At 27.1% G+C, this 26,059-nt stretch overlaps 2 protein-coding genes and 1 long non-coding RNA gene across 3 annotated transcripts in view; all 3 read right to left on the reverse strand.

The window, feature by feature from the left end:
• The window catches only part of LOC135930099 (uncharacterized), a 53,380-nt gene extending 39,926 nt beyond the window's left edge, over positions 1–13,454 (reverse strand). Inside the window, exons 1-8 of the mRNA XM_065466885.1 lie at positions 12,905–13,454; positions 12,653–12,777; positions 12,029–12,216; positions 11,178–11,260; positions 10,229–10,576; positions 9,304–9,428; positions 8,126–8,273; positions 136–238 (exon numbers count right to left, since the gene is read on the reverse strand). Coding sequence (XP_065322957.1) covers positions 136–238; positions 8,126–8,273; positions 9,304–9,428; positions 10,229–10,576; positions 11,178–11,260; positions 12,029–12,216; positions 12,653–12,777; positions 12,905–13,454 — 1,670 coding nt within the window. The remainder of the gene's footprint in view (positions 1–135; positions 239–8,125; positions 8,274–9,303; positions 9,429–10,228; positions 10,577–11,177; positions 11,261–12,028; positions 12,217–12,652; positions 12,778–12,904) is intronic.
• Positions 13,455–14,548: 1,094 nt separating this feature from the next.
• On the reverse strand, positions 14,549–20,788 carry LOC135930100 (uncharacterized). The gene is made up of 11 exons (XM_065466886.1): positions 20,750–20,788; positions 20,446–20,610; positions 20,286–20,373; positions 20,085–20,224; positions 19,841–19,987; positions 19,416–19,584; positions 18,176–18,291; positions 16,642–16,918; positions 15,491–15,585; positions 14,596–15,042; positions 14,549–14,554 (listed from the first exon to the last, which is right to left on the reverse strand). The coding sequence occupies exons 1-11, from the start codon at positions 20,786–20,788 to the stop codon at positions 14,549–14,551; spliced, it is 1,689 nt and encodes a 562-aa protein (XP_065322958.1).
• Positions 20,789–20,826: 38 nt separating this feature from the next.
• Positions 20,827–24,533, reverse strand: LOC135929342 (uncharacterized). Its single transcript, XR_010572564.1, has 4 exons — positions 24,395–24,533; positions 23,563–23,717; positions 22,155–22,298; positions 20,827–20,936 (listed from the first exon to the last, which is right to left on the reverse strand). It is a non-coding gene; the product is annotated as an uncharacterized LOC135929342 (long non-coding RNA).
• Positions 24,534–26,059: the final 1,526 nt, after the last annotated feature.

Consider the following 26,059-nt stretch of genomic DNA (forward strand, 5'->3'; position numbering starts at 1 on the left):
ATTTTATAATCGGGCCGGAACGGGTCGAGCCGTAGTACCTCTGCAGGTCTCTGTAAAATAAAATATAATGTAAATGAACTCACCCGGCCAAAAAAAATAAAAATAAATTAGTAAAATTTTAATATATATAAATACTCTTTAAATGGGGCAATATTTGCTCGGTTATTGCTATTGTCCAGCCTAAATTTTAACAGCCTCATCCGCGATATCAGACTCGATATCATCTCCTGGAAACTTCCTATAAAATGAAATGATAAATTTAAAAGAAAATATTCATTTGGGGAGGGAATTTTAAAACGTGTCAGATATTTATTCATAATATTATAATCTAAAAATTTAGTATGTATATTTATATATCGGTATCGCGTCATTACAGAGAAAACAATTATAGAGAAACTTTTACAGAGAAAACAACTTTAGAGAATGTCGATTATAGAGAAATATTTTATAGATAATTATTTTATAGAGAATGTATTTTACATAGAATTTTTTACAGAGAAAATAATTATAGAGAATGTCATTTATAGAGAATGTCGTATATAGAGAATGATTTTACAGAGAATTATTTTATTAAGAATGATTTTATAGAGAATAATTTTATAGAGAATGATTTTATAGAAAATGATTTTTTAGAGAATATATTTATAGAGAATGATTTTACAGAAAATGATTTTATAGAGAATTATTTTATAAAGAATGTATTTTATAGAGAATTATTTTATAAAGAATGTATTTTATAGAGAATTATTTTATAAAGAATTTTACTTAAAGATATGATTATTTTATAAAAAAAATGTTATATTTAGTCATAGGAAAAAAAGTTACAGTTATTTTACATAATTTTAAATATTAGAATTACCTTATATAAGCGAGGTTTTTCGATTATTAGATGAATTAATGGTAGAATAAAACTTTGACATGATTCGTAAGGAATTTTACGAAATTTATTTTTAAAGGTAAATACAAAATAAAATAGATAGTGTGTTGTTAAAAGTTACTTTGGCAATGTAATGCAACTTAAGTTAGTAGTTAAATTTGAGAAAATATAACAAGTTACATTTAATAGTTTTCTTTTTTTAAATATAACTAGCCACTAGTTACAATTATTTTTAGTGGCTAGTAGATTCAGGGCTAGCCGGTCGATTAAATTACGTTAAATCGAATATATTTATATTAATATAAATTCATTGGCTAAGATTTCAAATCATATTAATATAAATTCATTGGCAATGTTAAAAAAATTTACAAATTTAAATTTATTATTTAATTATATTTATTGAAATATATATATAAATTAAGTAACCAGTTACTTTTGCGTGGATGTCTGTTTCATATGTCTCAATGCATATGGCGCACAGTTCAAAAAAATCTAATTTGCAATGCATACAAAACCGAAACAAATTTTGCTTTGTATGTAAAAATGTTAATGTCACTGGCATATGTACCAATTGAGGATGTAATTCATGGATAGAGTCTCTAAATTTTATCAAGAAAATAGGGATATTCTCTCCCCCTTGATAGAATACTTTGAAGAGACGTGAATTGGAAAAATGATAGCGATGAAGAGGAAGTCGCCAATATTTAGCATTTCTCTATAAAATTGCTATGAATCGACACTATTTTGTGAACCGAATACAAATAATTCAGTAGAGGACTAACTTAGAAATTTTTCGTCTCATATATGTTCCCATCATCCAAAGATCTGGAAATTTATAAAGAGTTAGTAATTATATTATAATATAAATTTTAGAATTTTAATTTTTAGCTCTCAAAAACGAAGATAGCCTGAATTGTTACAAAACAATATTCTTTATAACTATTGGCTCCGGTGTCAAAGAAAGAATATCGCGAAAGAACCAAAAGGATTTTTCCAATTGTTGAAGATTTTTATTCAAAAACCATGCTGGATTATTTAAGGGCTTTATCCCATAATTTAAATTTAAATGTTTAATTTAATCAAATAATTGTATTTTTTATATTGGTATATTATTTATAATGTTTATTTGGATTTTTTATGAATAAAAATTTATTTGATATTTCGAAATGAATATAGCTAAGCTCAGTATATTATCAAGGGTTATCTTATAAAAACTTCATATACAAATAGTATTAAACATATTCTTTAAGTCACATTGCCAAAGTAACTTTTAACAATACTATATATTTTATTTTGTATTCTTATCTTTAAAAATAAATTTCGTAAAATTCCTTAAAAATCATGTCAAAATTTGTTTATTACATAGTGACAAATAACTTTTAACTTAAGAATGGATTATCGGTGTGTCCCATCTATAATTGAAAATTTTAAGGAAGAATAATAATATAAAGAACTAAATAAATTTTGCTGAAGATAAAAAAAGCTTATAAATGAAAATCTCTACATTAGTTTTGTCAAATTGTGGTTACCATTAACTAGCTACACTTTAGCTAAAAAATATTCATAACTAGTTACATTTACAAAATCTAACTGTAGCTACATTTTTTAGAAAGTAACTGCCAAAAGTAACTAGTTGCTTAATTAAAATAAATATAATTAAATATATATTTAAATTTGTAGAAAAATTTTATATTCTTTTACTATATGATTTTCCTTATAAATCATGTCAAAATTTTGTTCTACCATTATTTCATCTAATAATCGAAAAGCCTTGTGCAAAAATTTTCTCTACCGATTGTAATAATTCAAAAACTACCCAATTATTCTCTTATATAAGGTAAGTCTAATATATAATATTATGTCAAATACTGTAATTTTTTTTCCTATGACTATATATAACATTTTTTATAAAATATTCATATTCGTAAATAAAATTCTTTATAAAATAATTCTCTATAAAATATTATTCTTTATAAAATAATGCTATAAAATACATTCATTATAAAATAATTCTCTATAAATAATTCCCTATAAAATACATTCTTAATAAAATAATTCTATATAATACATTCATTATAAAATAATTCTCTATAAAATACATTCTCTATAAAATCATTCTCTATAAAATCATTCTCTATAAAATACATTCTCTATAAAATCATTCTCTATAAAATCATTCTCTATAAAATCATTCTCTATAAAATCATTCTCTATAAAATCATTCTCTATAAAATCATTCTCTGTAAAATCATTCTCTGTAAAATCATTCTCTGTAAAATCATTCTCGTAAAATCATTCATAAAATTATTTTCTATAAACGACATTCTCTATAATTGTTTTCTCTATAAGTGCATTCTCTATTTTTGTTTTCTCTATAAAAGTTTCTATAAAATACATTCTCTGTAATGGTTTCTCTGTAATGACGTGGAACCATATATATCTATGTTTTTCTTTTATTCATAAAATAAATCATATAATATTTTTAAATTATATCTTTCATTATTTTCATCAGAAGCGTCATTGAGGAGTGGGGGGAGAAGGGATAAGGGCTTGAGCCCCCCTTAAAAATTTGAATTCTTCCTTTATATACCAATATTAAAAAGAAGCTAATTTTAAATAATGTTAGCTAAAAAAAAATTATGTAATTTCGATATGTCTAAATACAGCATTGCTAAAAAGTAATTAAAATTTTATTATATAATTGTCGCAGTTGCGAGTATACAAATTAAATAATATTGATTAAAAAATAGATGGTATGAAATGTCATGTTTAATAAATAAGATATGAATAAAATTAAAAATATATTTTTAATTTTTGGGCTTCTCTAGAGAAGCCGCCAACAGAGTTATCAAGTTCTTGATCTAGGATCCCCGATTTTTTTATCAGCCTTTTCATTAAAACACTCTTATTTTAATTACTTCTAAATCCTAAATTTTAGTGTTAACTATTTTTAAATAGTTAAAATTATATTACATAAAGTACCCCACTTAACTCTAAATATCCTAAACTTTGACTTGAAAAATTATTTTGTAAAATGTTTATTTTTAATTTTTAAACTTAAAATATATTAAACAGCAATACATAAAGAAAAATTTAGATAAGGTCAAAAGCGTAATAAGGATTTTTGTAGGATAATTTTTTTTTATAGGAATTAGTAATATTTTTAAAAATAATTATAAAGTTTGGTAAATAATTTAAGAATGAATTTATCAAAGATAAATCTATGAAAATGTCGGATTTTCCTAGGAGATTGGGAATTAGCGACTGTAATATTGGTATAATTAATTAGGCCCAGTTAATGGTATAAAAGATATGTAAGTATATAAAGGATATTATATATGTTTTACACGAATTTTTGCGGAGAATTGAATATATTTTTGATTGTTACGTAGTTAACATTAAAAAAAAAAATTTTTTGAATGAATTTAACCCTATTGCAAAGGGGAAAATTGAATTCTTTAATTAACTCTAGAAAAGAGGATTGAATATTTTTAATCTTTCCATTAACATTAAAAATGAATTTTGGAATGAATTTTCACCTTATTGTAAAGGGGAAAATTGAATATATTTTTATTGTTATGTAGTTAACATTAAAAAAAATAATTGTTGAATGAATTTAATCCTATTTTAATGGGGAAAATTGAATATATTTTTAATTGTTACGTAGTTAACATTAAAAGAAATAATTGTTGAATAAATTTTAACCCTATTTTAAAGGGGAAAATTTATATTTAATTGTAGTTAACATTAAAGGAAATATTGTTTTGAACGGATTTTACTATATTTTATAGAGACAAATTGAATATATTTTTACGGTTGCTGAGATAAAATTAAGAATCGTATTGAAATGAAAGAAAAATTGAGTATTAACGAAATTAAGAATTTTATCTATAGAACTTTATTAAATAAAGATTGATGAATTGTTTTGAAAAGATATTGTTAATTTTAATAGATATATAAATGCTTCATAGATTTTATGCATATATTGGTATAAATTCAGATCTCTATTTTGCCTAATTTAGTTCATATTGTTATAGATTTATCGAGATATGGTAAGTGAAATTCATCATCTAATTTATAGAGACAAAAAAGTAATAAAGTTGGCTTGATTAAATGCGAACCGATGAATATGTAATAACATGTAGAGTTTTAAAAATTTATTAGCTATTTTTTTATTGATTGAATATTTCTAAAATTATTGGTTCATTGTTGAAAACATGGAATTAAATCCGCCCTCCCCCTTTCATAACTACCAAAAGTTTGTTGTGTGTCGACATATTTAAAGTAAAGATAGGAGTGGTGGAAATGGAAATTGTTTAATTTTATCAATTTTTTATATACATTTTATTTAACTTGTAAAAATTGATAAGAACATACAGTGTTGTGATGATTTAATGAAACATATTGACGATTTAATTTAAACACATGCATATATAATTATAATCTTTACAAATGTACAACAAAAGAAATAATAAAAGAAATTTCAATAATTGCTTTGTCTATATTTTAATTATTTTTGCAAATACTATCATTTTATATGAATGGGTTTAAATTTAATCGTCAATATGTTTAATTAAATCATCACACACAACAACACTGTATAAATATGTTATTGTAACAATTCTTTGCAACTCAAATAATTATATTTGCAAATTAAAAAATATGAAAATGTATATTTGGAAAATTAAAAAATATGGAAATGTTTTGCATCAAATCTGCACAACACTGTAAATCGATACTTGAATTTAAAATTTAAAAAAAAAACATTTATCTCGTAATACATTGAAACCTCATTTTTTGTATAAATATTAATACATTTGACAAGGCATTTTTTAAATAAGTTAGGGCTAAACTATTTATATATTGATGAATAGGTGACCGTTCATTTGGGACATCTTTATTTATTTTTCTTTAAAAATTTGTTTATTTTTTTTAAATTTACATTACCAGTGTACATTCATCATGAAATCATTTGTATTATGAGTACATACATTTTTGTTTTTTTAAAAAAATTTATGTTAGAAATACATAATGAGACCAAACTCATTAGCACAAATCATACATTATAAAATGAAGGGTATATAATGAATTATTGTATTTTATTTTATGGGTAATATTTTATAAATCACCTCATATTTGACATCCATAGGTCTATATACCATAAATTATAACCTATTTTATTTTTAAAATTTAACAAATATATATCCAAAAGAGGGCGTTAAATGCATTAATATGAAAATTTTCCCTTTTAGGGAAACCCGAATGATTATTGGTTTATGGCCTTTTTCTATTTGGGTGTAGATTCGTGTGTGAAACCTAAAAATTAAAAAAATGATAGGTTTTCTTGACATATAATTTTAATGAATAATAGGTTTTTGAATCGAAAATAACACTAAGGCACATAATGCTGGTATTATTTGGCGAAATATCTTGATTTTTGTTTCCAATGCTTATGTTTACGTGTAAAACATTATTATGGCCGCGGTAATTTGACCGTGCGAAGGTAGCATAATCATTTGCAATTGTTTACTAGGATGAATGGTATGACTTATTTTAAGTTATTATTGGTTATTAAAATTGAATTTAATTTTTAAGTGAAAAACCTTAAAGTTATCAGAAGGAGACCCTAGGAGCTTCTGTTATAGTTACAGTTAGTTGAGGAAACTAGGGCTAAAATTAAAACTACCCTATAAAATATTAAAATAGAGTGTATTTTAAAGAGATCCAATTTTATATTGATATTTAGAAAAAGTTACCCTAGGGTTAACAGCGTAATATAGTAAATTAGATCTTATAATTTATAGTGTTTGCGACCTCGATGTTGAATTATTTTTCATTAAGATGCAGGAAATTTAATGGATGGTCTGTTTGACCATTAAATTTATCCATGATTTGAGTTCAGATCGGCGAGAGCCAGATCAGTTCCTATCTTTTATTGTTATAGTATAAAGTTAGTACGAAAGGAACACTTTAAATTTAATTTAGGTTAGCATAATTTGTGTACTAAATTTAGGATTTAGAGGCATATATTTACCTAAAACTCTCAATATTCCTTTAATATAATATAAATTATATAGAAATTTCAACTCTGAAATACTTAGGGTACTCTAAGTATTGAGTTTGACAATCGGTGAATTCACAATATTTTTTAAAATTATTTTTTAAGATAATGTTTAACACGTACATCTTAGGAATAATGCCTAACACGTAAATAGCTATAAAGCAAACACGAAGATTTTTCCATGGATACCGCCAGTAATGCAGTATCTAGTCATTGGATCGGTTACTAGTAGGGTTAATAAACGGCTCGTTTTGAGCCTATTTTTAATAACGGCCAACTCACGATTTTAGCCAGAAAAATATTGCCTAGGCCTTAATATTTCGATAATATATGTCTAGACCTTTGTTCCTTCTAAGAATAGAATCTTCAGACTAGGGTATGAGTTAGCCGTCTTTAAAAATCGGCTCAAAACAAGCTATATAACAGCACTAGTTACGAGTGGTTATCGATCTAAATCACGATATTTAAAATATTTTTTTGTGATAATGTTTTACACGTAATTTATATTTAATTTAAACAATAATGAACTATTTTTCATTTTATATTACTAACAAATTTAGTCAATCTAATATTTAGTAAGTGTTCGATTTTGAGTTCGGCAATCGATCAAATCACAATATCTTTTAAGGAAAATGTTTTGCACTTAAATACAAGCATTGGAAACAAAAATGAAGAGATTTCGATCAATAACACCAGCAATATGTGCCTTACAAGTTTGATTTTTAGGTTTCCCACATGTATCTACACCCAAATACAAAAAAAACTCTCATAAATAATAACTCGGGTTTCCTAAAAATGATATTTATATATTTCTGCATTTAACGCCCTTTTTGGATATATATATTTGCTAAATTTTAAAATTGCAAAAATAAATTGTGGTTGTTATAAACTAGTAAATATTATATTTTTTCAACCCCACCCCCCTTATATTAATATTGAATAAAAATGGAATTATATTCTATTAGATATTTAATCTCTTATTTTTAATTTTAATTTAAAAAATAAATTTTAAATATATTTTAAAAAAATGTTTTTGAAGATTGTTTTTTAGCAATACAGTATTCAGTCTCAACCCCCCAAAAAAGGCAATTTTTAATAATTTTATAAAATATTTTTGAGCTCCCTGAGATTGTAAGAAGCTAGTGACGCGCCTGATTGACGTATACGAAATTCTTAGATTTTATAACCTTCAAAAGAGTTTTTGATGACAAGGGTGAAATTCACTAGGACGTGTTGGGTCTTGAGATCTTTTTCGTAATTTATCTTGGCCAAATTATTGAACCTAGCCTCTATGATGTAAATGGCGTGCTCTGAGTCGGAGAGGAAAGCATTTAGCTTGATTATTTTTTTTTCGATAAAAATTGTAAATTTTTACTTATTTATATAATATTTTTTTTAAGTCCCACAGTGTTCTTCAAATGCATAGTGGTCATTTTAAAAAATCTTAATAAGCAAGACAGGATGAAAGAAGCTAAATTTTAGAAAAAAACGGTCATTATATGATCTTGAACATTATATAACTTAACCTAAAAGTTATCTTCAATAATTCTGCGAACTATGATTTTGTCTTTTTTTGTATATATCTGGTAGCGTCAATATCAATATATTATTTTATTAAAACTTAAATCATTTTATTCGGAACAAATAGGAAAAAGAATAACATGAAAATGAAAACATGTGAAATATTACTCTATCACACTAAAATTTCTTCTAAAGAGGGAAGAGATGACACAAATAAAAAATGTAATAAATACAATTCCACTATTGAATTTCAGACAATATAGTCGTTTATAATAATTTAATATTTTAATTGGTAAAAATTTTTCTAAAACTCACATAAGCAGGTTTTCTACACATGCTGAGATATATTTCTAAGCAAAATGACATTTTTAAATTTAAAAAAAACGTGTTTAAAAAAATGATTTCAAGTGGAAAAAAATAAATAAACACATACATTGACGCTAACATATTTCATATGCGAAAAAGTTCTTTAAAGAAATATGATATTTTTTTTGGTATAAAAATAAGTGAAGTGTTTAAATCTGGGGTAGCTTTTGAGAAGTAGTGTTGTAAAACGGGTCGTTTTAAGCCGATTTTAAAAAAAAGGTTAACTAAATATTTCATCCAAAAAAATATTACGCAAGCCTGAAGATTTTGCTCATAGAAGGAACAAAGTTCTAGACATATATTATAGAAATCTATAGGCATAGGGCAATATTTTTCTGGCTAAAATATTGAGTTAGCCGTTTTAAAAAAATCGGCTCAAAACGAGCCGTTCAACAATACTATTGAGAAGTTTAGAGATTACGTTTTTTTAAAAAATAATATATATATATAGTAATTATGAATGAGAGAAATAGGAAACCTCTTCCATCATAAAGGTTACGAATTTGGAATCTGTCCTATCTAACAAACTCTTATTATAAATTTCTACGATTGATATGTTCCGTATTGAATCTATCCTTAGCTGAACATCCAGTGTCTTTTGAGCTATTTTTTTGAACAAAAATATAAATAATATTATAAAAATTCTTATTCCTCGAAATTTAACAAAGGAGAAAGAGGTGATTCTTATGTGCTTGGTGTTCCTAGGAGCCTTAGGGTGGTTATTTATAAAAATTGACCCTACAACCCTATTCCCAAAGATGATTGGTTAATGTTTAAAAAATAGGTGGAAAAAAAATGAGATATCATTTATTTAAAATTATTAGGTACAGTTTTTATTTTATTGACATTTGTCCTTTGGGGCCCACATAATCTACCCACTCTCTTCTATATATTTTTTTCCTAATAGATAGAAAGAATACTATATATAAATATTTTAATCCATATAAAGATAAATTCATTTTCTCCAAAAATGAAGTAAAACGAAAGGAAATAAAAATAAAAAATAATTTAGTTTTAAAATACTGGGCAATTTGTTTTTATTCAGGGAAATGTGTCCAATATGTCGTATTATAATAAAGGATGATCATATATATCATTTTTAAAAAAATTTTTTTAAAACAGTCGCTGAAGTGTAAAACTATGAATAGGGAGAAAAAAAATATAAGAAATTAATGAAGGAGCTAAAAAAAAATGTATGGAAGAGAAGGAAGGTATATAAAGTTGGGAGAGGAATGGAAGATTAATCGATAGAAGTAAATAAAGCCTAGGTTGGTAGTAAAAGCAAATAAAAATGGTAGCAAATCTTTATCATTAAAAGAGAGATATCTTGTGGTAATCGGTTTTTTCGCAGATCTTAATTGTTTAAAAATGGAGCAATATAGAAAATAGGCATTAATGCTTACCAATACATTCAATAGAATCGGCCTTTCTAGCGAACCCGAATAAGCATCTGCAAATAGTTTGGCCTGTGTTGAGTATGCATTCTTCATTAAAACCGCATCCTATCGAGGTTCCGAGTTTACAGGTGGCATTAGTGCTCGGTCTCTTGCCGAAGGACACCTTTAAGAATCCTGTGTCATTTATGAAACCCTGTTTCTGGGTGAGTACAGTGTCTTCATCGTAATCAGATAAACTAACTTTGGGAGAATTTTTTTGGCTTACGAATACTACAGGTGCAGGCTTAATAACAATGTTGGGTTTCTGAGGATTCCTGGTATTAGGAGATGGAGGACTTAGGTATCTCTCCTCATCTTATTAAATTTAATGTAATATAAAAAAAATCGTTAAACCTACATAATATTATTTTGGGTTAAAATCGTAATCGGGTCTGTTTTAAAAATCTAACCTAACCGGGTTTTTTAACAACCCTAACCAGAACAAAAGAACCAGTTTGAGCCTAAAGATCAGAATAAGGAAATTATTCGAAAATTCATTAAATAGTATTTTAATTTTATAAGATTTAAATTTGAAAAAATAAATTCAACTTTTTTAATTTTTATATTTTAATAATATTTTTATAATTTATTAATATTGATTAATTGGTTAATTTGCATTTTATTCCTTCAATAAAAGAGAAAAAAATACAAATCTATTTTAAAATAAATTTTTTAAAAATTATAGAATACTTTTTAAGAAACCACAACACTTTAAAAAATATAATCTGAAACCCGAATTTAACATCGTGAAACCGTTATTAATGTAAAAACATGAAAAATGCTTTTTGCAAGGTTTGATATAAACTAATAATAATTACTTCTTTAAAATATTAAATGCTTTTTGCAAGGTTTGATATAAACTAATAATAATTACTTCTTTAAAATATTATCTAAAGGATCATATTTTATTTTTTACTTGTTTGACTATACGGAAACACTTGAATTTTCCATCCTAAAGCATCGTAATTTTCCTTATTCAGCGCGAATTCTTGGGAAAACCTAGATTATTAAAATATTTTAAAAAAACTATTCATTTTAGGATTATAAAATGGAACATACATCACGTTAAGGTAATAAGTAGAAACAAGTCTTGAAAAAAAAAACCTTAGAAAAGATGTGAATATTAACGAAAAATTTATTTACTAATTTAATCAATTGGTATGGTAGTTGACTAATTTCTTCTTAGATTAAGATATATATTCTCCAAAATAATTAGTGCGAATTTTTAAATTAAAAAATGGGTAGGCTGGATATAGTTATAGGGCAATTAGGACCACACATAGGGTCATAGAAATAAAAAGTTATATTTATTAAATAAAGAAGAACCCAAATTCTTAAATTTTTATGATCTAATAAAAAATAAAAATACATATGAACTACTGTTTTTAAAAAAAAAGAAGTTAGATTTATTTGTATAATATAAATAGTCCTATGAACCCCGGTCTAACGTATACTGTGCACGGATTTGGGACAAAACTTGTTATAAAATACGAATAGTTAATCTTGTATTAAAATAAATTAGTTACATTTGGAGTGCAAATAATTTTTTTAATACAAAATAATGAGTTGATGAAAGGGAAACATTGTGTTTTGTCGATTAGGTTTATATATATTATAATTATTCACCATAATATGATTAATATTCAAGACTTTAGACTTAATCATTTCTAAAATAAATTGAACTGGACCTATACCCCTTAACTCGGATGTGCCGCCCCAGTCTCCCCCTACTCTATTTTATTTCCTTAATATTTTTTTTAAAGGTACCTATTATGAATTTCTTCTTCGGTAGCTTGTAACTCGATATCCAAATACAAACTGCATCTAATAGTGAAGCTGAAAATGACAGAACCTGAGGCCACCAAGGCCAATGGATTCTGGTATGGCACAACGCTCTCTATTTTGATCTTTAAAAAATATCTTCGTAATGGCGACTTCAAAAACATCTTCGTAATCTATAAAAAAAGAAAAAAAATTATTGGATAAAAGAAAAAACAAATAGCTTTCAAATTTTTACATCTCGAAGGATATGAAATTTTAACTTTTTTAAAAAAAAACAACCAAAGAATCTGAAAATCTGAAAAATTTTCAAATTAAACCTAAATGATTGAAAACCAGGAGAGATGATTAAACCCGAGAAAGATTATAATCAGGAATAATTAAAAATAAGGAAATATTAAGACCGGTGAAAGTTATGACTGATAAAGGGGTTAAAACTGGGAAAGATTTAATCTCGAAAGGGTGAAAAATCGGAGAAAGTTTAAGTAATCGCTGGGAGAAATCGGAAATTTAAATTGAATGGCAAATTTTTATAATGAAATTAATAAGAAAGAATTCGATGAAAAATTAAAGAAGCATCGCACCATGTGTTGTCTCAAAATGAATGATAACCTGATCCGATATTGTTTTGGAGAATATGTTATTTGGATTAATGAATTCCGTTGATTTAACGCTCAAATCATATTTATAGATATCCGAGAGGGAGAGCCTGAATCCAGTGGTAACTCTTTGATATTCTATTTATTTATGTAAAAAGTGGGATTCTAATCAAATAATTATTATTCATATATAAATCGATGCCAAAGAAATGTTACTTACGACTCTTTTTTTAAAAAAAAATTAGAGAAATTTAAAATACTCAACTGTAGCACTTCTTCTTGTCTCCAATTGCACCCCTGACGCCTAAAATATCTGCCTCGTTTTTAGGCGCACTCCATAGTCGCTGACTAAATCCCTCTTGACAAACGCATTCCGCTTCGCCATTGTTGGAAAATCCCTGCGATTGTGACGTTTCTTTCACCAAACAAGTAGACTCGGAATCCAAACATCCCAACAGGAGTTTTTGATCCACGCTGCATTGGGAGTAGGTTTGCCCGTCTATAGTTACGCTCAATGGCACAATGGTCGATGGGCGTTGCCTACTGATATCCGGTATTTTGGTGTTGGAATTATCCGTTAGGATATCCTCGTGGGCCTCAAATTTAGAATAATATGATTTTTGTGTTTGTTCTGATTGGTTGAATTGGTATGTCAAGCCATCGCCAGTTCGTCTTACTTCCGAAACTATGGAAACCTTTGGACCGGTCGGCATTAATTCTTGGTTTATGACGTATAGTTCGGAGTCTCCTACTTTAAAGCTCGTACTGATTATAGAATCAATTAGACTCTTAAAAACTTGGTCCTGATAACCCATATAGGACTATAATAATAATAAAAAATTTTAACATTTAAAGAATATAATAATAGCTTTGACATGTTATGACATTTTGATACTACCTAACACTCTTTTAGCAATTTTTTTTGTGAAGATATTCTTATTTTTTATACATAAATCTTCCCCAACTTATATCATTTAAAATAAGGTTTAATATTCATATGAAGTTTGTCACCTTTTCGAAACTGGCACTGAAATTCAGCAAAATACTGTTGCTCCACTCTGGGTTGATATCCGAAGCATCGTGGATATTTTCGATCTTGCTCCCGATGTAAAAACTGCTCAAATTGCTAAGTTTGAATGCGACATTTATCTAATTTATTATTATATAAATTCGATATTAAATTATAAACAGGACTCTCCGTAAAAAAATATACACATATAATATATATCATATTTTTATAACTAATTTTATAATAATTTTTCTAAAGTGTTTTTACTGGGACATCTCAATATATGTATGGTTTATTAAATTTATAATAGGAATAACTATGCTAGTTATGACATATCCTTTAAAGATAAATAAAAAAATTTTGCGCTTTTAACCCCTTGTTCAGCCAATTGTTTAAAGTCCTTGTAAGTTTGAGAATTTTTATTCTTGAATTCTTGTTTGAAGATCATCGGGGAATTTTTAAAACGACTGATCCTTAGCAGTATCGAAAATGATTTCACTGAATGTAAATTATAAGTAAAATTTATTTATTTAGAAAAAACTTTTAAAAAAATACATACACTTATAAAATGAGTTAACTAATATTTACGCATATTCTTTTAGTGCTAACTTTACTTTTTATGGTTCCCATCTTTACATTTATTTTATTTCTTTTTTTTTTGAGGATTAACTCTTGAACTATTATTAAACAGTAACAATCAATTTTATAATTAATTTAAAACCGTTTTCATCTTTCAAATTATTCGCATAAAACGAATATTTAGAAGTTGGGTGTTCGGTCTGAAATGTCGGTGAAGGATCGAATTTGTTAATTATCTTGAACGAATAGGATTTACGCTTATGGTCGGAAGTCAATGTCTTTACCTTTTTAATCTTCGCCTTAAGGCCCGCTCTATGGCTCTTATCGCTATCCGTATTATTGTTGTAATAACTATTGTCGATATAAACCGATTCAAAGTCTGTATCCTTTTCATTGGCATTCTCGAAACTTCTGCCTTCGAATTTATAGGTATCCATAACGAGACCCTTCCCACCGAATTCACTTTTAATGATGGACTTGTCATTCGATTCTTCTATATCTAAATTCACCCCTGGCAAAGTAATATCCACTCCTTGCAATAGGGACTCACCATCTTTTGAATCCTCATTCCGAGTGAAATGTTTCTTAACATCGGTTATTAACCGCTTCAGGATAGTGATGGGTTGCCTATCCTTCGAAATATAGTCCCTCTTCAATACCACGCTGTAGATTCCTACCAACTTCCTGCCTCGCTTACTCGATGTCTTCGGTTGCGCATCGGTAGGGTCCTGATCGTCATCGTACTCGAAAACCGCGAGTAATTCATTCGCGTTCACTAACCGACTCAAACCAGATTCGTGGGTTATTTGTTCTATCTGAAGAAGGTTAAAAAGAAATTATTTATTAAATCGTTGATGAAAAATTATGATTAATCATTGTTTATTGGTTTTTGAAGTACTTGGAGTTGGAATATTTCGAAAATTAAAATTACGAAATTTATAAAATTATTCATAATCAGATTTAGGTATCATTTTAATTTCTTAAAGAATCTAAATTTTAAGGCATGCCATATTTAATCTATTTCACTTATATATCACGTATCTAATAACGATAAAGAAATTATTTGAAATTCCATAAATATAAAATAAAATTTCTAAAAGTATTGTATTTCTTGAGATAATTATTGATGATAAAGGTCTTTAACAAAAATAGAAATTAAATACCGAAATATAATTCATATGTTTATTACAAATTTTATCATTAAAAAAAGAATACAAATTACTTTTACAAAATTTATAAACTATTGATTATAACTCTTCTTACCTTTTCCAAGAAAGTTTTCTTGACAATTTCAAAATCGTTGTCCAATAACTGGTCTTTGACTCTTAGTTTGACAACCATATTGAACCTTGGATTCGCTATAAAGACATATTATTTGTTTAAAAGTTGTAATTTTTTTTGTAGTCATTGAATATATTATAACATTGGGATTTGATTATTACTCAAACTCAAATGAATAGTAGGTGATCTTCCGTCTATAAAAGCCAAATAACTTTTCTAATTATAATATTTCGACATATAAAAGTCTATGTTTTTATATATTCGTGGATATTGAAAGAATGATAATAAATAGTGTTGTTAACTCACATTCGAAAGTAACTAGCTATAGTTACCAGTTAAAAAGTTAACATATTATTATAGTTACTTTAATTAAATTATTTCAAAATAACTAGATACCAGTTTCAGTGAAAATGCGCAAGAAGAAGGAATTAACTCTATCCGAATACAATTCGATTCAAATTGGATAAAACAAATTAATCATATCATTATTCGGTCGAACCGGATTATTCGTTTTGTTCGAGCCAAATTAAATCGAATAATTTGCTATTCGTATCCGTTACTATTCGATTCGATTTGTTTTTGAATAGGCATATACTCTTAAATATAAGCTTCCCTAGACTAAACAAAGAGCGTTTTATATAGGCGAAAATAGAGGCCTTTATATTTAATAAAAAGTAATTATTTTGAAATTTGGGAAATAATCGTATAGAGATAATAAGTGATAATATATATAGTCTAACATCTTTTAAGTAAAATATAACTAGATGCAGTTACTTTTTAGATCTCTTTTTTTTAAATATAACTATTATATCTTTTCTTTTTTCACAACTAATAATAAAGAATATTTCAGCACTCTTAGAGACTTCGCTGAATCGGATCATATTAAATGTTGTTAAGCGGTTCGACTTGAGACGATATTTTTAAAGGGCTAACTCGATATTTTATCCAGAAAAATATTGCACAAAGGTTTGGTTCTGGCTACAACATTGACTTAGCCTTCTTTTAAATATCGGCTCAAATTTATCAAAAATTTTTTTAACAATTTATAACCCCGATAAAAATCATTTGATAGGATTATTATACAAATATTATAAGCAAATGATAATTTTAAAAAAATTCCTAATATTCATCACCTGTATTATCATCGCTTTCGCCCCCCTTCGTCAAATACAAGAAAGCCCCTGATTTTGCGTTTTTATCCACCGTAACAAAATGGCTACCTCCCAACTTCCGTTTACTGTCAAATCGATAAGACTCCGGACCAAAATTCAGGGCTAGGGAAAGGTCTATGGTAAAATTGAAGGTCAAATATTTTGAAAGTTCAGGAATGGGCGGCGAATCTTTTAGGGTCTGGTTGAGAATCTCGTAAATCCTTTCATGGATTTTGTTGATATGAGCCTTGGAATATATCTTATTTATTTTTTTTATATAAATAAAAATTAATTGAAATATAATTGTGACACTATTTTTCAAAAATCAGTGCCCTCCTGTCTTTTTAATTAGCACTGAAAAAAAGGACACTAATTGATTGGAAAAAATGACAGTATATGTGACTTCTAAAAAATGCTATATATACTATATATATCGTAGAAAAACTAGCAAGGAATTGCGAGCAAGATTGGGTATAGAAATGATTGGAGTGGTAATGGGACAAAATATACTAAGATGATTATGGCATGTGGAATGTGTGACAAAAGATGATTGGGTAAAGAGATGCACCTTGATGGAAGTAGGAAGATCAAGACCTAGAGGAAGGCCCAAGATAACGTGGACAAATGTGATAGAGGTGGATATGAGTAGCATGAATCTTACAAATATTGATGCTCAGGACAGTCAAAAATAGAAAAGTAAAATCAAAGGGAAAACTGGACTATCTGGGTAAACCTGGAAATCGCCATAAAACGGAGGAGAAGATATATATCGTAAGGGCTAAGCGAATTTGAGTTTTTTTTGTAGCAAATCTATAATAAAAATGAAATCATTTCACGCTTTTAATTTCAAGAGCCCTGATTATGTTGGAATTGGATGCAGCAAGTATAGAGTTTGCTCTATGAAAATCATCCCTTAATTTATATTCGACAAAGAGAAGAGAAGAGAAGAGAAGAGAAGAGAAGAGAAGAGAAGAGAAGAGAAGAGAAGAGAGAGAAGAGAAGAGAAGAGAAGAGAAGAGAGAGAAGAGAAGAGAAGAGAAGAGAAGAGAAGAGAAGAGAAGAAGAAGAGAAGAGAAGAGAAGAGAAGAGAAGAGAAGAGAAGAGAAGAAGAAGAGAAGAAGAGAAGAAGAAGAAGAGAAGAGAAGAGAAGAGAAGAGAAGAGAAGAGAAGAGAAGAGAAGAGAAGAGAAGAGAAGAGAAGAGATTGTTTAAATCTTTTTTTAAAAAAACTGTTTAATAGAGTTTTAGAGCGAAAGTAAAACCTGAAATATCTGAAAAACCGCGTAAAACTAGGAACCTGAACTACCTTTTTAAAAATATGCAGAACCGGAGGTAGAATAAGGAATGGCTGTATTCTCCCTTCCGCCCTTATAATTTGCTTCTTTTTTGAGGCTTACTGTTTATCTAATTGTTCTTTAATTTAATCTCTTATGCTTTCGTTTTTTCTTCTAAAAAATAGACATTTGGAACCCCACAATATTAAATTTAATAATACAATAAAAAAGAAATATATTTACATTTTTCTCGCTTTTCTTGATCTTTTCTGTGTTGTACTGATAATTTATTCGATAGATCTTAGGTTCAGATTTGAACAGAGTCAAATTAGCATCCACGTTAACCACGACCGATTTAACTGATTTAGTTTTTAAACAAAATTAAAATAATATATTATTATTATTATTATTATTTTTTACTATGTAGCCAGGAAAAGTCAAAATAGTGTGTTCAAACCAATAATTTATAAGGATATTTATATCAGAGACCTGCACGCTCGACCTGGGTACACGGACTGGACATTGCATTTTTTTAATATATCCAGACCGGGCCCTAAAAATATAAAACCCAGGCCGAAGGGAGCTAAAAAAAAATTTTTTTAAATCAGAGCCAACTGGCATCTCTGCAGGTCTCTGAATTATATAACTAATATAAATTAATATATGAGTTTTAAAAAAATAATATATAAATATTAAAAATTAATTAAGATACTAAATGTTAGATCGAATAAATGGGCATATTAAATTTTTAGTAAATGGTATTTTTAAAAAAAATAGTATTTTTTCAAACGTATCTATTTGAGCCTATATTTATAAAGGCCAGCTCAATATTATATCCAGAAAAATATTACGAAAGCCTAAATTATACTCATAGTTAGCACAAAGCTTTGCACATCTATTACCCAAATCTTGGCTTAGGTAATATTTCTCTGGCTAAAATATTGTGTTAGCAGTTTTTGAAAATCGGGTTAAATCGAGCCGTTTAACACTATTTAAAAAAAATATTAGCCCAATTACAAATTTTTAAGTGGAGGATTTCTTATTTTTAGTTAGCGTATAAAAATTAAGGTTAATTTGAATCGTGGTTGATATTTTCTTCCAAGTATAAAGAAAATTTAATTGATCTTCGTACTATTAATTAATTTATAATTATTTTGATATTATTTAATAACTTCTGGCCTACTTATAATTTTATATTAGTTATAATAAATATCATATAAATTAATAAGATTTTACTTTAAAAATTTATGTATAATGTATCACAGTATTATTTTGAGCTAACCATTTTGACTATACTGGTCTAGTGGTATACAAATTTTTTTTGGATCTCATTATATTATATAACAATATTTACTGGTATGATATTTTTAGATTTCAAAAATCATTTTATTTTTTTTAAACAATTTTCATTAATATTGTAACTAACTAATTATTTGAAAGTTTTTATTATTTCATGTGTTAATAAATAATATTAATAATAAACCTGAATCTTGAAATCTTATATTTTGGTACAGAAATCCACTCTTGCAACATCCTAATGTATAGATGTCAACTCTGATTTTGGTATCGGGCAATATTCCGTTTTTCACTGATAATTTTTCCTTTAAATCTCTCAGGAAACTTGCCTCGTCAAAATCGACAGATTTCAAATCCTGAGAATAATAGATATTATTTTATTTTTATCAAATCACAATTAATGGATTATATTATAAACCTATGATTTAGTTCTAGCAAAAAAATTAGCAATTTCAATCGCCATAGAAATTAAAAAGGAATTATATGAAGTATAGCAAGAAATATGGCGAAAACCCCATTTCCACTAGCGAAATAGAGGTTTAATTGCCTGCCAAGGCATAGCCTTAAATAAAGATTTTAAAAAAAATAAATAACTTGATTCAATATTAAAACCTTTTTTGGAATATCGATGGTGTAAGAGATTAAAATCCCATCTTTCCAAGTGGAATCATGAAGAGACGGGTCTGTGATGTTTTCTATGTCAATCGAAATTCTAGCTGTGAGAACATTTTTCAAGTAATTTCCTACGAGAGAACTCACCTAAGATATGACAAAATTTATGGGATATATATAATTATTCATTGTAATATACTCACCCCCCCCCCTCCCAATTCAATAATATAACATTCTAACTTACTCCTTTAAGAAAATTTTCGATGAGTTTTTCTCGCCAATCAGAGGATTTTGCTAAATAATCTTCATATTTCAAAGGAGCTGGGTCATCGCTAATCGAAATTATTCTCATGGTTGAGCTGATGACAATGTTGTCGCTTGCACCTTTATCGAAACAAAATATTAAAAAAAATGTTTAGATCAATTTTTTCTTTTAAACACTCACTTTGATCGGTCGTGAATCCAGAATTTTTATCGATTTCGAATGAGAATTCATTTTTGACTTTCGTATCTTGCGGCGCTTGAGATAAATCCTTTAAAATTTATACATTGATAAACAATTTTAAAATTTAATGACAATATATAATATAATCATTTATATATACCTTATAAATATCTTCGATCTTCCCAAAATATTCCTGGGTCAAGTAAATGGTGATGTCTATGATGACTGACGTACTGTATTTTTTAGAAGCTGGGATTCTGATGTCATTGATTTCCGAATTCAGCAAAAATTCTTTTAATGCGCTAAGTTGAATCCAATCTTCTAACTAAAGTATAATTTTATAAATAAAATTTTAAAATGATATACTGAAAATGTTCGAGTAAATGGAATAAAATTTTCAATTGTTACAAATTTATTCAATATATTTTCTTTTCGTTTAGATTTTTTTTTGTCATTTTTTTTGCTGAATATTTTCTTAGAGATTCGATATTTTTGTCATCCATAAAAGCATATTATTTGCCTGTTTTTTAATAATTGTGGACAAATTTTTAAATTTAATATTGTCGGGATCCTTTAGCGCGGTATCGGAAAAGACCCTAGAATAATCTTTGGTTAAATAAGCACGAAGTCGCGTTGAAAACTTTTGAGGACCTTTATAGTATAAGTTTTTTTTAAAAAAATTTATAAATTATTTTTAATTATAAATATTGGTATTATAAAGAGCATTATGTTAAATATACAAAGTAAGCAGCTTAGGTTTAGAAGAAAAACATATTTTTTTAAATGAATACTTCTCTTTTTTTTTTAATTGATATAAGAATTGTCATATTCTGTTGAATACTTTATTTGAAATGTGTCGATTTATTTTTATCTTGAAAGATAGGTTTTAGTTAAGAGTTTTTAAGATATAAATTATAGGTATATACAATGTAAATGTCTATTGTTCACCTTATTCAAGAATTCCATTATAAAAAAAATGAAACAACGAACCTAGTAGTAACTCTTAAGAAAAAAAAAGATAACGAAAAGCTTATGGTTAGAAATATGCAATGTTTTTTCTAATAAAAAGGTGAACTCTCTTACCATTGCCCCTTCCAATGAGAAAATTTCTAGTTACGGTTCTTGCAATCACAAGCGCATAAATTGGGAAGGGTTTGGTTTATATTTAATTATGAAGATTCCATTTAGTTTTACTATTCTTTTAGTGTATAGGACTATCCAATTGCACTATAAATGATAAATATGCAGGAAAATAAAATTTGGTTTCTGGCTTGGGTCGGGCTAATATTTATTTTTTTTTAAATATCGGGACGGGCCTGTTAAAATTTAGAAATAAAATTGGTATATTTTTTTTTAATATTTTTTACAAGAAACAAATCGCCAAACGTTTTCTTTTATATATTTGTAGATCGGAAAATAAAATTGATAAATTTTTTTAAATATTTTTTACAAGAAACAAATTGCCAAACGTTTTCTTTTATATGTTTGTAGAATGATTAAACTACCTTAAAAAATGTAATCGAAACGCTTTAAAAAAAATTAGGACCTAACAGGGCTGTATAAATTTCTAAAATAAAATTCGGCCGGGCTTGAAAAATGTAGCCCCAATACAGATCACTACCATATATAAATCGTTTCGTGTGCTCAAACAATGTCAGTTATAATTCTTAAATAACAACATATCGATCGTATAATGGAAATTGATAGGCAGCAGATAGATATTACAAATTTTTATTAGAGATTCTGAAGTGTATAATATGAAACAAAAGTTAGAATATTTTTCGGTTACCGTTTATAAAATTATGGTATGTACAAAAAAAATATATAATTACTAAATAAAAGTTTGTTTTTTTTTACTAAAATACTTACCGACACATCTGTCAGTTCCTGTTTTAACGTAAAATCCGGGTAAGCACATACACCTAGCAAATCCATCTACCTTCGAGCAAACAGAATTAGATCCGCAACCTAGATTATTGAATTCCTTGCACACGTCGTACTTTGGAGCTGCACCTGGTTAAAAAAAAAGAAGGTAAATGGTGCTAATATAATTCTATTTCGAATTTGATTTAAGTTTTGCAATGTGTCCTTATCTCTCTCTCTAATAAATTATATATATATATATAATTATAAATTTAAAATTAATTTTATACATAAATTTTAATAAAATAAATTATAAAATAATTTGTACAAAATATATTTAAAAAAATCTATATAACATGTTAAACTAATGCCGTTAATCTCATAATATAAAATATACTAATAAATGAAATTGCACTATAAAAAACAATGTGGATTACCAAGCATCCTATATAACAATTTTTATAAATAAAATTAGTCTTGTTAAACGGCTATTTTTGAGCCGATTTTTAAAAACGACCAACTCAATATTTCATCCTGAATAATATTAAGCAAGCCTGAAGATTTTGTTTGTAGAAGGAACAAAGGTTTGAACATCTATTAGCAAAATCTCAAAGCTTAGGCAAAATTTTTCTGGCTAAAATATTGAATTAGCCGATTTTAAAAACGACTAACTCAATATTTCATCCTGAATAATATTAAGCAAGCCTGAAGATTTTGTTTGTAGAAGGAACAAAGGTTTGAACATCTATTAGCAAAATCTCAAGGCTTAGGCAATATTTTCTGGCTAAAATATTGAGTTAGTCGTTTTAAAATCGGCTCAAGCGAGCCGTTTAACAACACTAGAAAGTACAAATAATATGTATGTCATATGGGGATTCTGAATCTATTACTAAATCCTTCCTAGGGTGATATTTAATTAGAAATGTATTCTTGCATGTGTAGAGTATTTACCCTATAAATTTCGACCAATTTCAGGCTTAGACATTTTAGTATTTTTTAAAAATTTATAATGAAAAATCCATATAAAAATTAATAAAAATTAGAAGTAGTTTCAAAAGTTCATGACAAAATTGGCTGGAATTTGTAGCGTAAATACTCTACACGTGCTAGAATACATTCCCGGTTAAATCGGATTTTAAATTTTTTTAAATCGCCCTCGGTACATGATTAAGAATCAAAAGATTCCGAATCCCCATACGACACTATATATATACATAAACAAGAAGAAAAATAATCAGAGAAACGTTAAAATATTAAAAGTAATTCAAGGCAGAATTTCTTAAGAATCATATAGTATGAAGGCTGGAATACATTTTTGGTTAAAAGAATGATTTAAAGTTGAAAAAATAAAAACAATAACGGAAAGAAAATATGCGTGGATGCTTACCATATCATATGATCATTATAAAAATACCTCGTTTATTTTTGAAAATAGCCGAACCTGACGGTGTGAGTGGGTGGAGAGAATGGGAATCTATTACGAATCCCGTTTGACCGAGCTTTGCCGTTGGATGTGACCAGGGCTTGCCTTAATTCGTCGTATATGTCATCCAAGTTTCCTGGGTACGACTAAGATATACATTTTATTCCAGATAAATACTTATAATATTGAAATATTAAAAAAATAATAACAGGTTTTCATAAAAATAATGTATATTTTAGCGAGAACTTGTATAACAGTAAAACCCCGATTTAATGTTCCCATGTTTAAAGTTTCCCCGCTTTTATTTATTTTCAGAATTGCTCATTTTAGAAATTATATTTAATTAAATTATTTCGAGTTACTTGTGACGTTATGAAATTTATAGCCCCCTGCAGTAAATAGTGGTATTTTAACCACCTTTTTAAAACAATATCCTTTAGTAATATTTCTTAATGAGGGCTAAGATAAAGAAAGAATGTCTATTATTGCCCGAAACAAATTTAGATGTAGGAATGGACTTGAATGCCATTTATGAATCTCACGGAAGGAGAAGGAGGGTGAGGATTTTTTGTAGATAGATTAGTATAAAGCGTGGTGTGTATTAGAGGGTTGAAAAAATAGTCTCTTAATTAATATCGACTCCCTTGATGTGTTAACATTTTTTAGTCAAAATCGAGATTTAGCTGGAGGTTTTTTTTTTATTAAAACTATCCTTGTTAGAAGAGATATTACGATAAAAAATAAGATTTATAAGATTTCGAAAATTCATTAACAAACGACAAATTTAAGAAAAAAATTGATAAATATAATTGTGTTATCTTACAGCCGATACGACGAAGGAAACATTTAATACAAGTCCCTCTTTCCATTCCAAGTTGACTGAACTAGGATTCTTTATCTGTTGTACGATGGAGTCCAAATAAAAGGCGCGAAAATTTGACAATTCTAAAGCCTCTTCAAACTTTCAAATCCAAAAATATAGATATATTTTTTATTAATTTTTCGCCACTAAAAAAAAATTATAAAATATCGGTAAAAACTTTATTCATGTTATACTAATTTAAAATCTAATATCCCTGACCACCCTAATTTTTGAGCTATAGCAGTTGTTAAAATTGGTCAGCGCTTTCAAATATGGCTGTATAGTGATAAATATTTTTGATCATTATTAAAAATAATATATTATATAAAAAATAATATTAAATGTATTTTTTTAAAGGATGTTTTTGAATATTCAAAAAAATATCTGTTAACCAGATACAATGGCCGACACGCTGTGTCTCTGCTATCTACGCGGACACTCTTTGTGCAAAACTACCGGTAACTTCAGAATTAGGTTATCTTAAAATATTAGCTACAGATATTAACTACTAAATATTCGCTTAGACTAGTAGCCATGATTTAGGTGAGGGATGGGGGGGGGGGGGCAAAAAGTTGTTTTGGAGCCAATATATTTATGAAGGTTTCTTTTTTTATAAGCCAAAGAAATTTAGAGGCCCAAGAAATATTTGGGGGAGGGGGGAGTAGGGGTACCCAATGGCTACGGGCTAAATTAATCATAAAATGCAACAAAATATTTTGGCTAGTTTTGGAAAAGGAATGTTATTCATTATTTTCCCCTCATATAGAGATGATTGATATCTTATATGCTAAAGTAAGAGCAATTGATTCATCTTCAGAATTTGAGCGAAAAGTCAATTTGACTTGTCTAGAAAAGGAATTTTTTTCATTCGCTTCATACTTTAGAGATAACCAATATCTTAGATTTGTATCTATATCTTATCTAATGTTTGAATTTTTTTCATATATGAAGATTATCGTAATATAAAATGAAAAGGTTATTCCTAAACTAGCTTTCACTAGTGAAAAGACTTTTTCAGTCTATCTAAGGTGTTTAAAGATAAATTAGGAATGTCTCACGTATAAAAACTAAGTGAATTATTAAAAGAGCTAACAATAATATTTATAATCTACTTAATTATACATTTTATATATAAAAACCCAAAATTTGTGCTTTAGCGATAAGATTAAAAAATTCTATCTTAAATATATAAAAATTAATCTATATAGATTAATTTTTTTATCAGCATATCGTTAAATATCTAAATATCTTTTTACGTTGATTAAATACATTTGAAAAGTATCTTTCGACTGGTACGTTTACATCCATAATTGAATTTATTATATAGAAAAAATGCTCGGTTTATAACTTTCTGGTTCATTTGAAAATGATAATAAATTAATCAAGAATTATACCCCATTTTTAATTGAGGTAGATAGGTTACGATAAGTCTCCGAATTTGCGTTTATGAATTCTTTGTTAAATGATAATATTTCCTTTTCTTTCCTAGTTATCCATAGGATCAAATCGAATTTCCTGTAGGCTTTAAAAATTTTAAACCAATCACATTAGTAAGAAATAAATAATAAAATACCACATAAATCTCAATATATCTTTTATTAATAAATTCATAAATTTTAAAAAAAC

The sequence above is a fragment of the Gordionus sp. m RMFG-2023 genome, chromosome 5 (genome assembly GCF_954871325.1).
Source record: "Gordionus sp. m RMFG-2023 chromosome 5, tfGorSpeb1-WG-v2, whole genome shotgun sequence".
Taxonomy (NCBI): Eukaryota; Metazoa; Nematomorpha; class Gordioida; order Chordodea; family Parachordodidae; genus Gordionus; species Gordionus sp. m RMFG-2023.

Bases quoted from the DNA above. Each gene is read 5' to 3' on its own strand.
- LOC135930100 (XM_065466886.1), bottom strand. From the start codon at position 20,788: ATGGATGACAAAAATATCGAATCTCTAAGAAAATATTCA. The intron at 20,611-20,749 runs GCAAAAAAAATG...ATTATACTTTAG, and splicing joins AATCTCTAAGAAAATATTCA to TTAGAAGATTGGATTCAACT. The intron at 15,586-16,641 runs GTGATGAATATT...ATGTCTTTATAG, and splicing joins CGAAAGCGATGATAATACAG to CGAATCCAAGGTTCAATATG.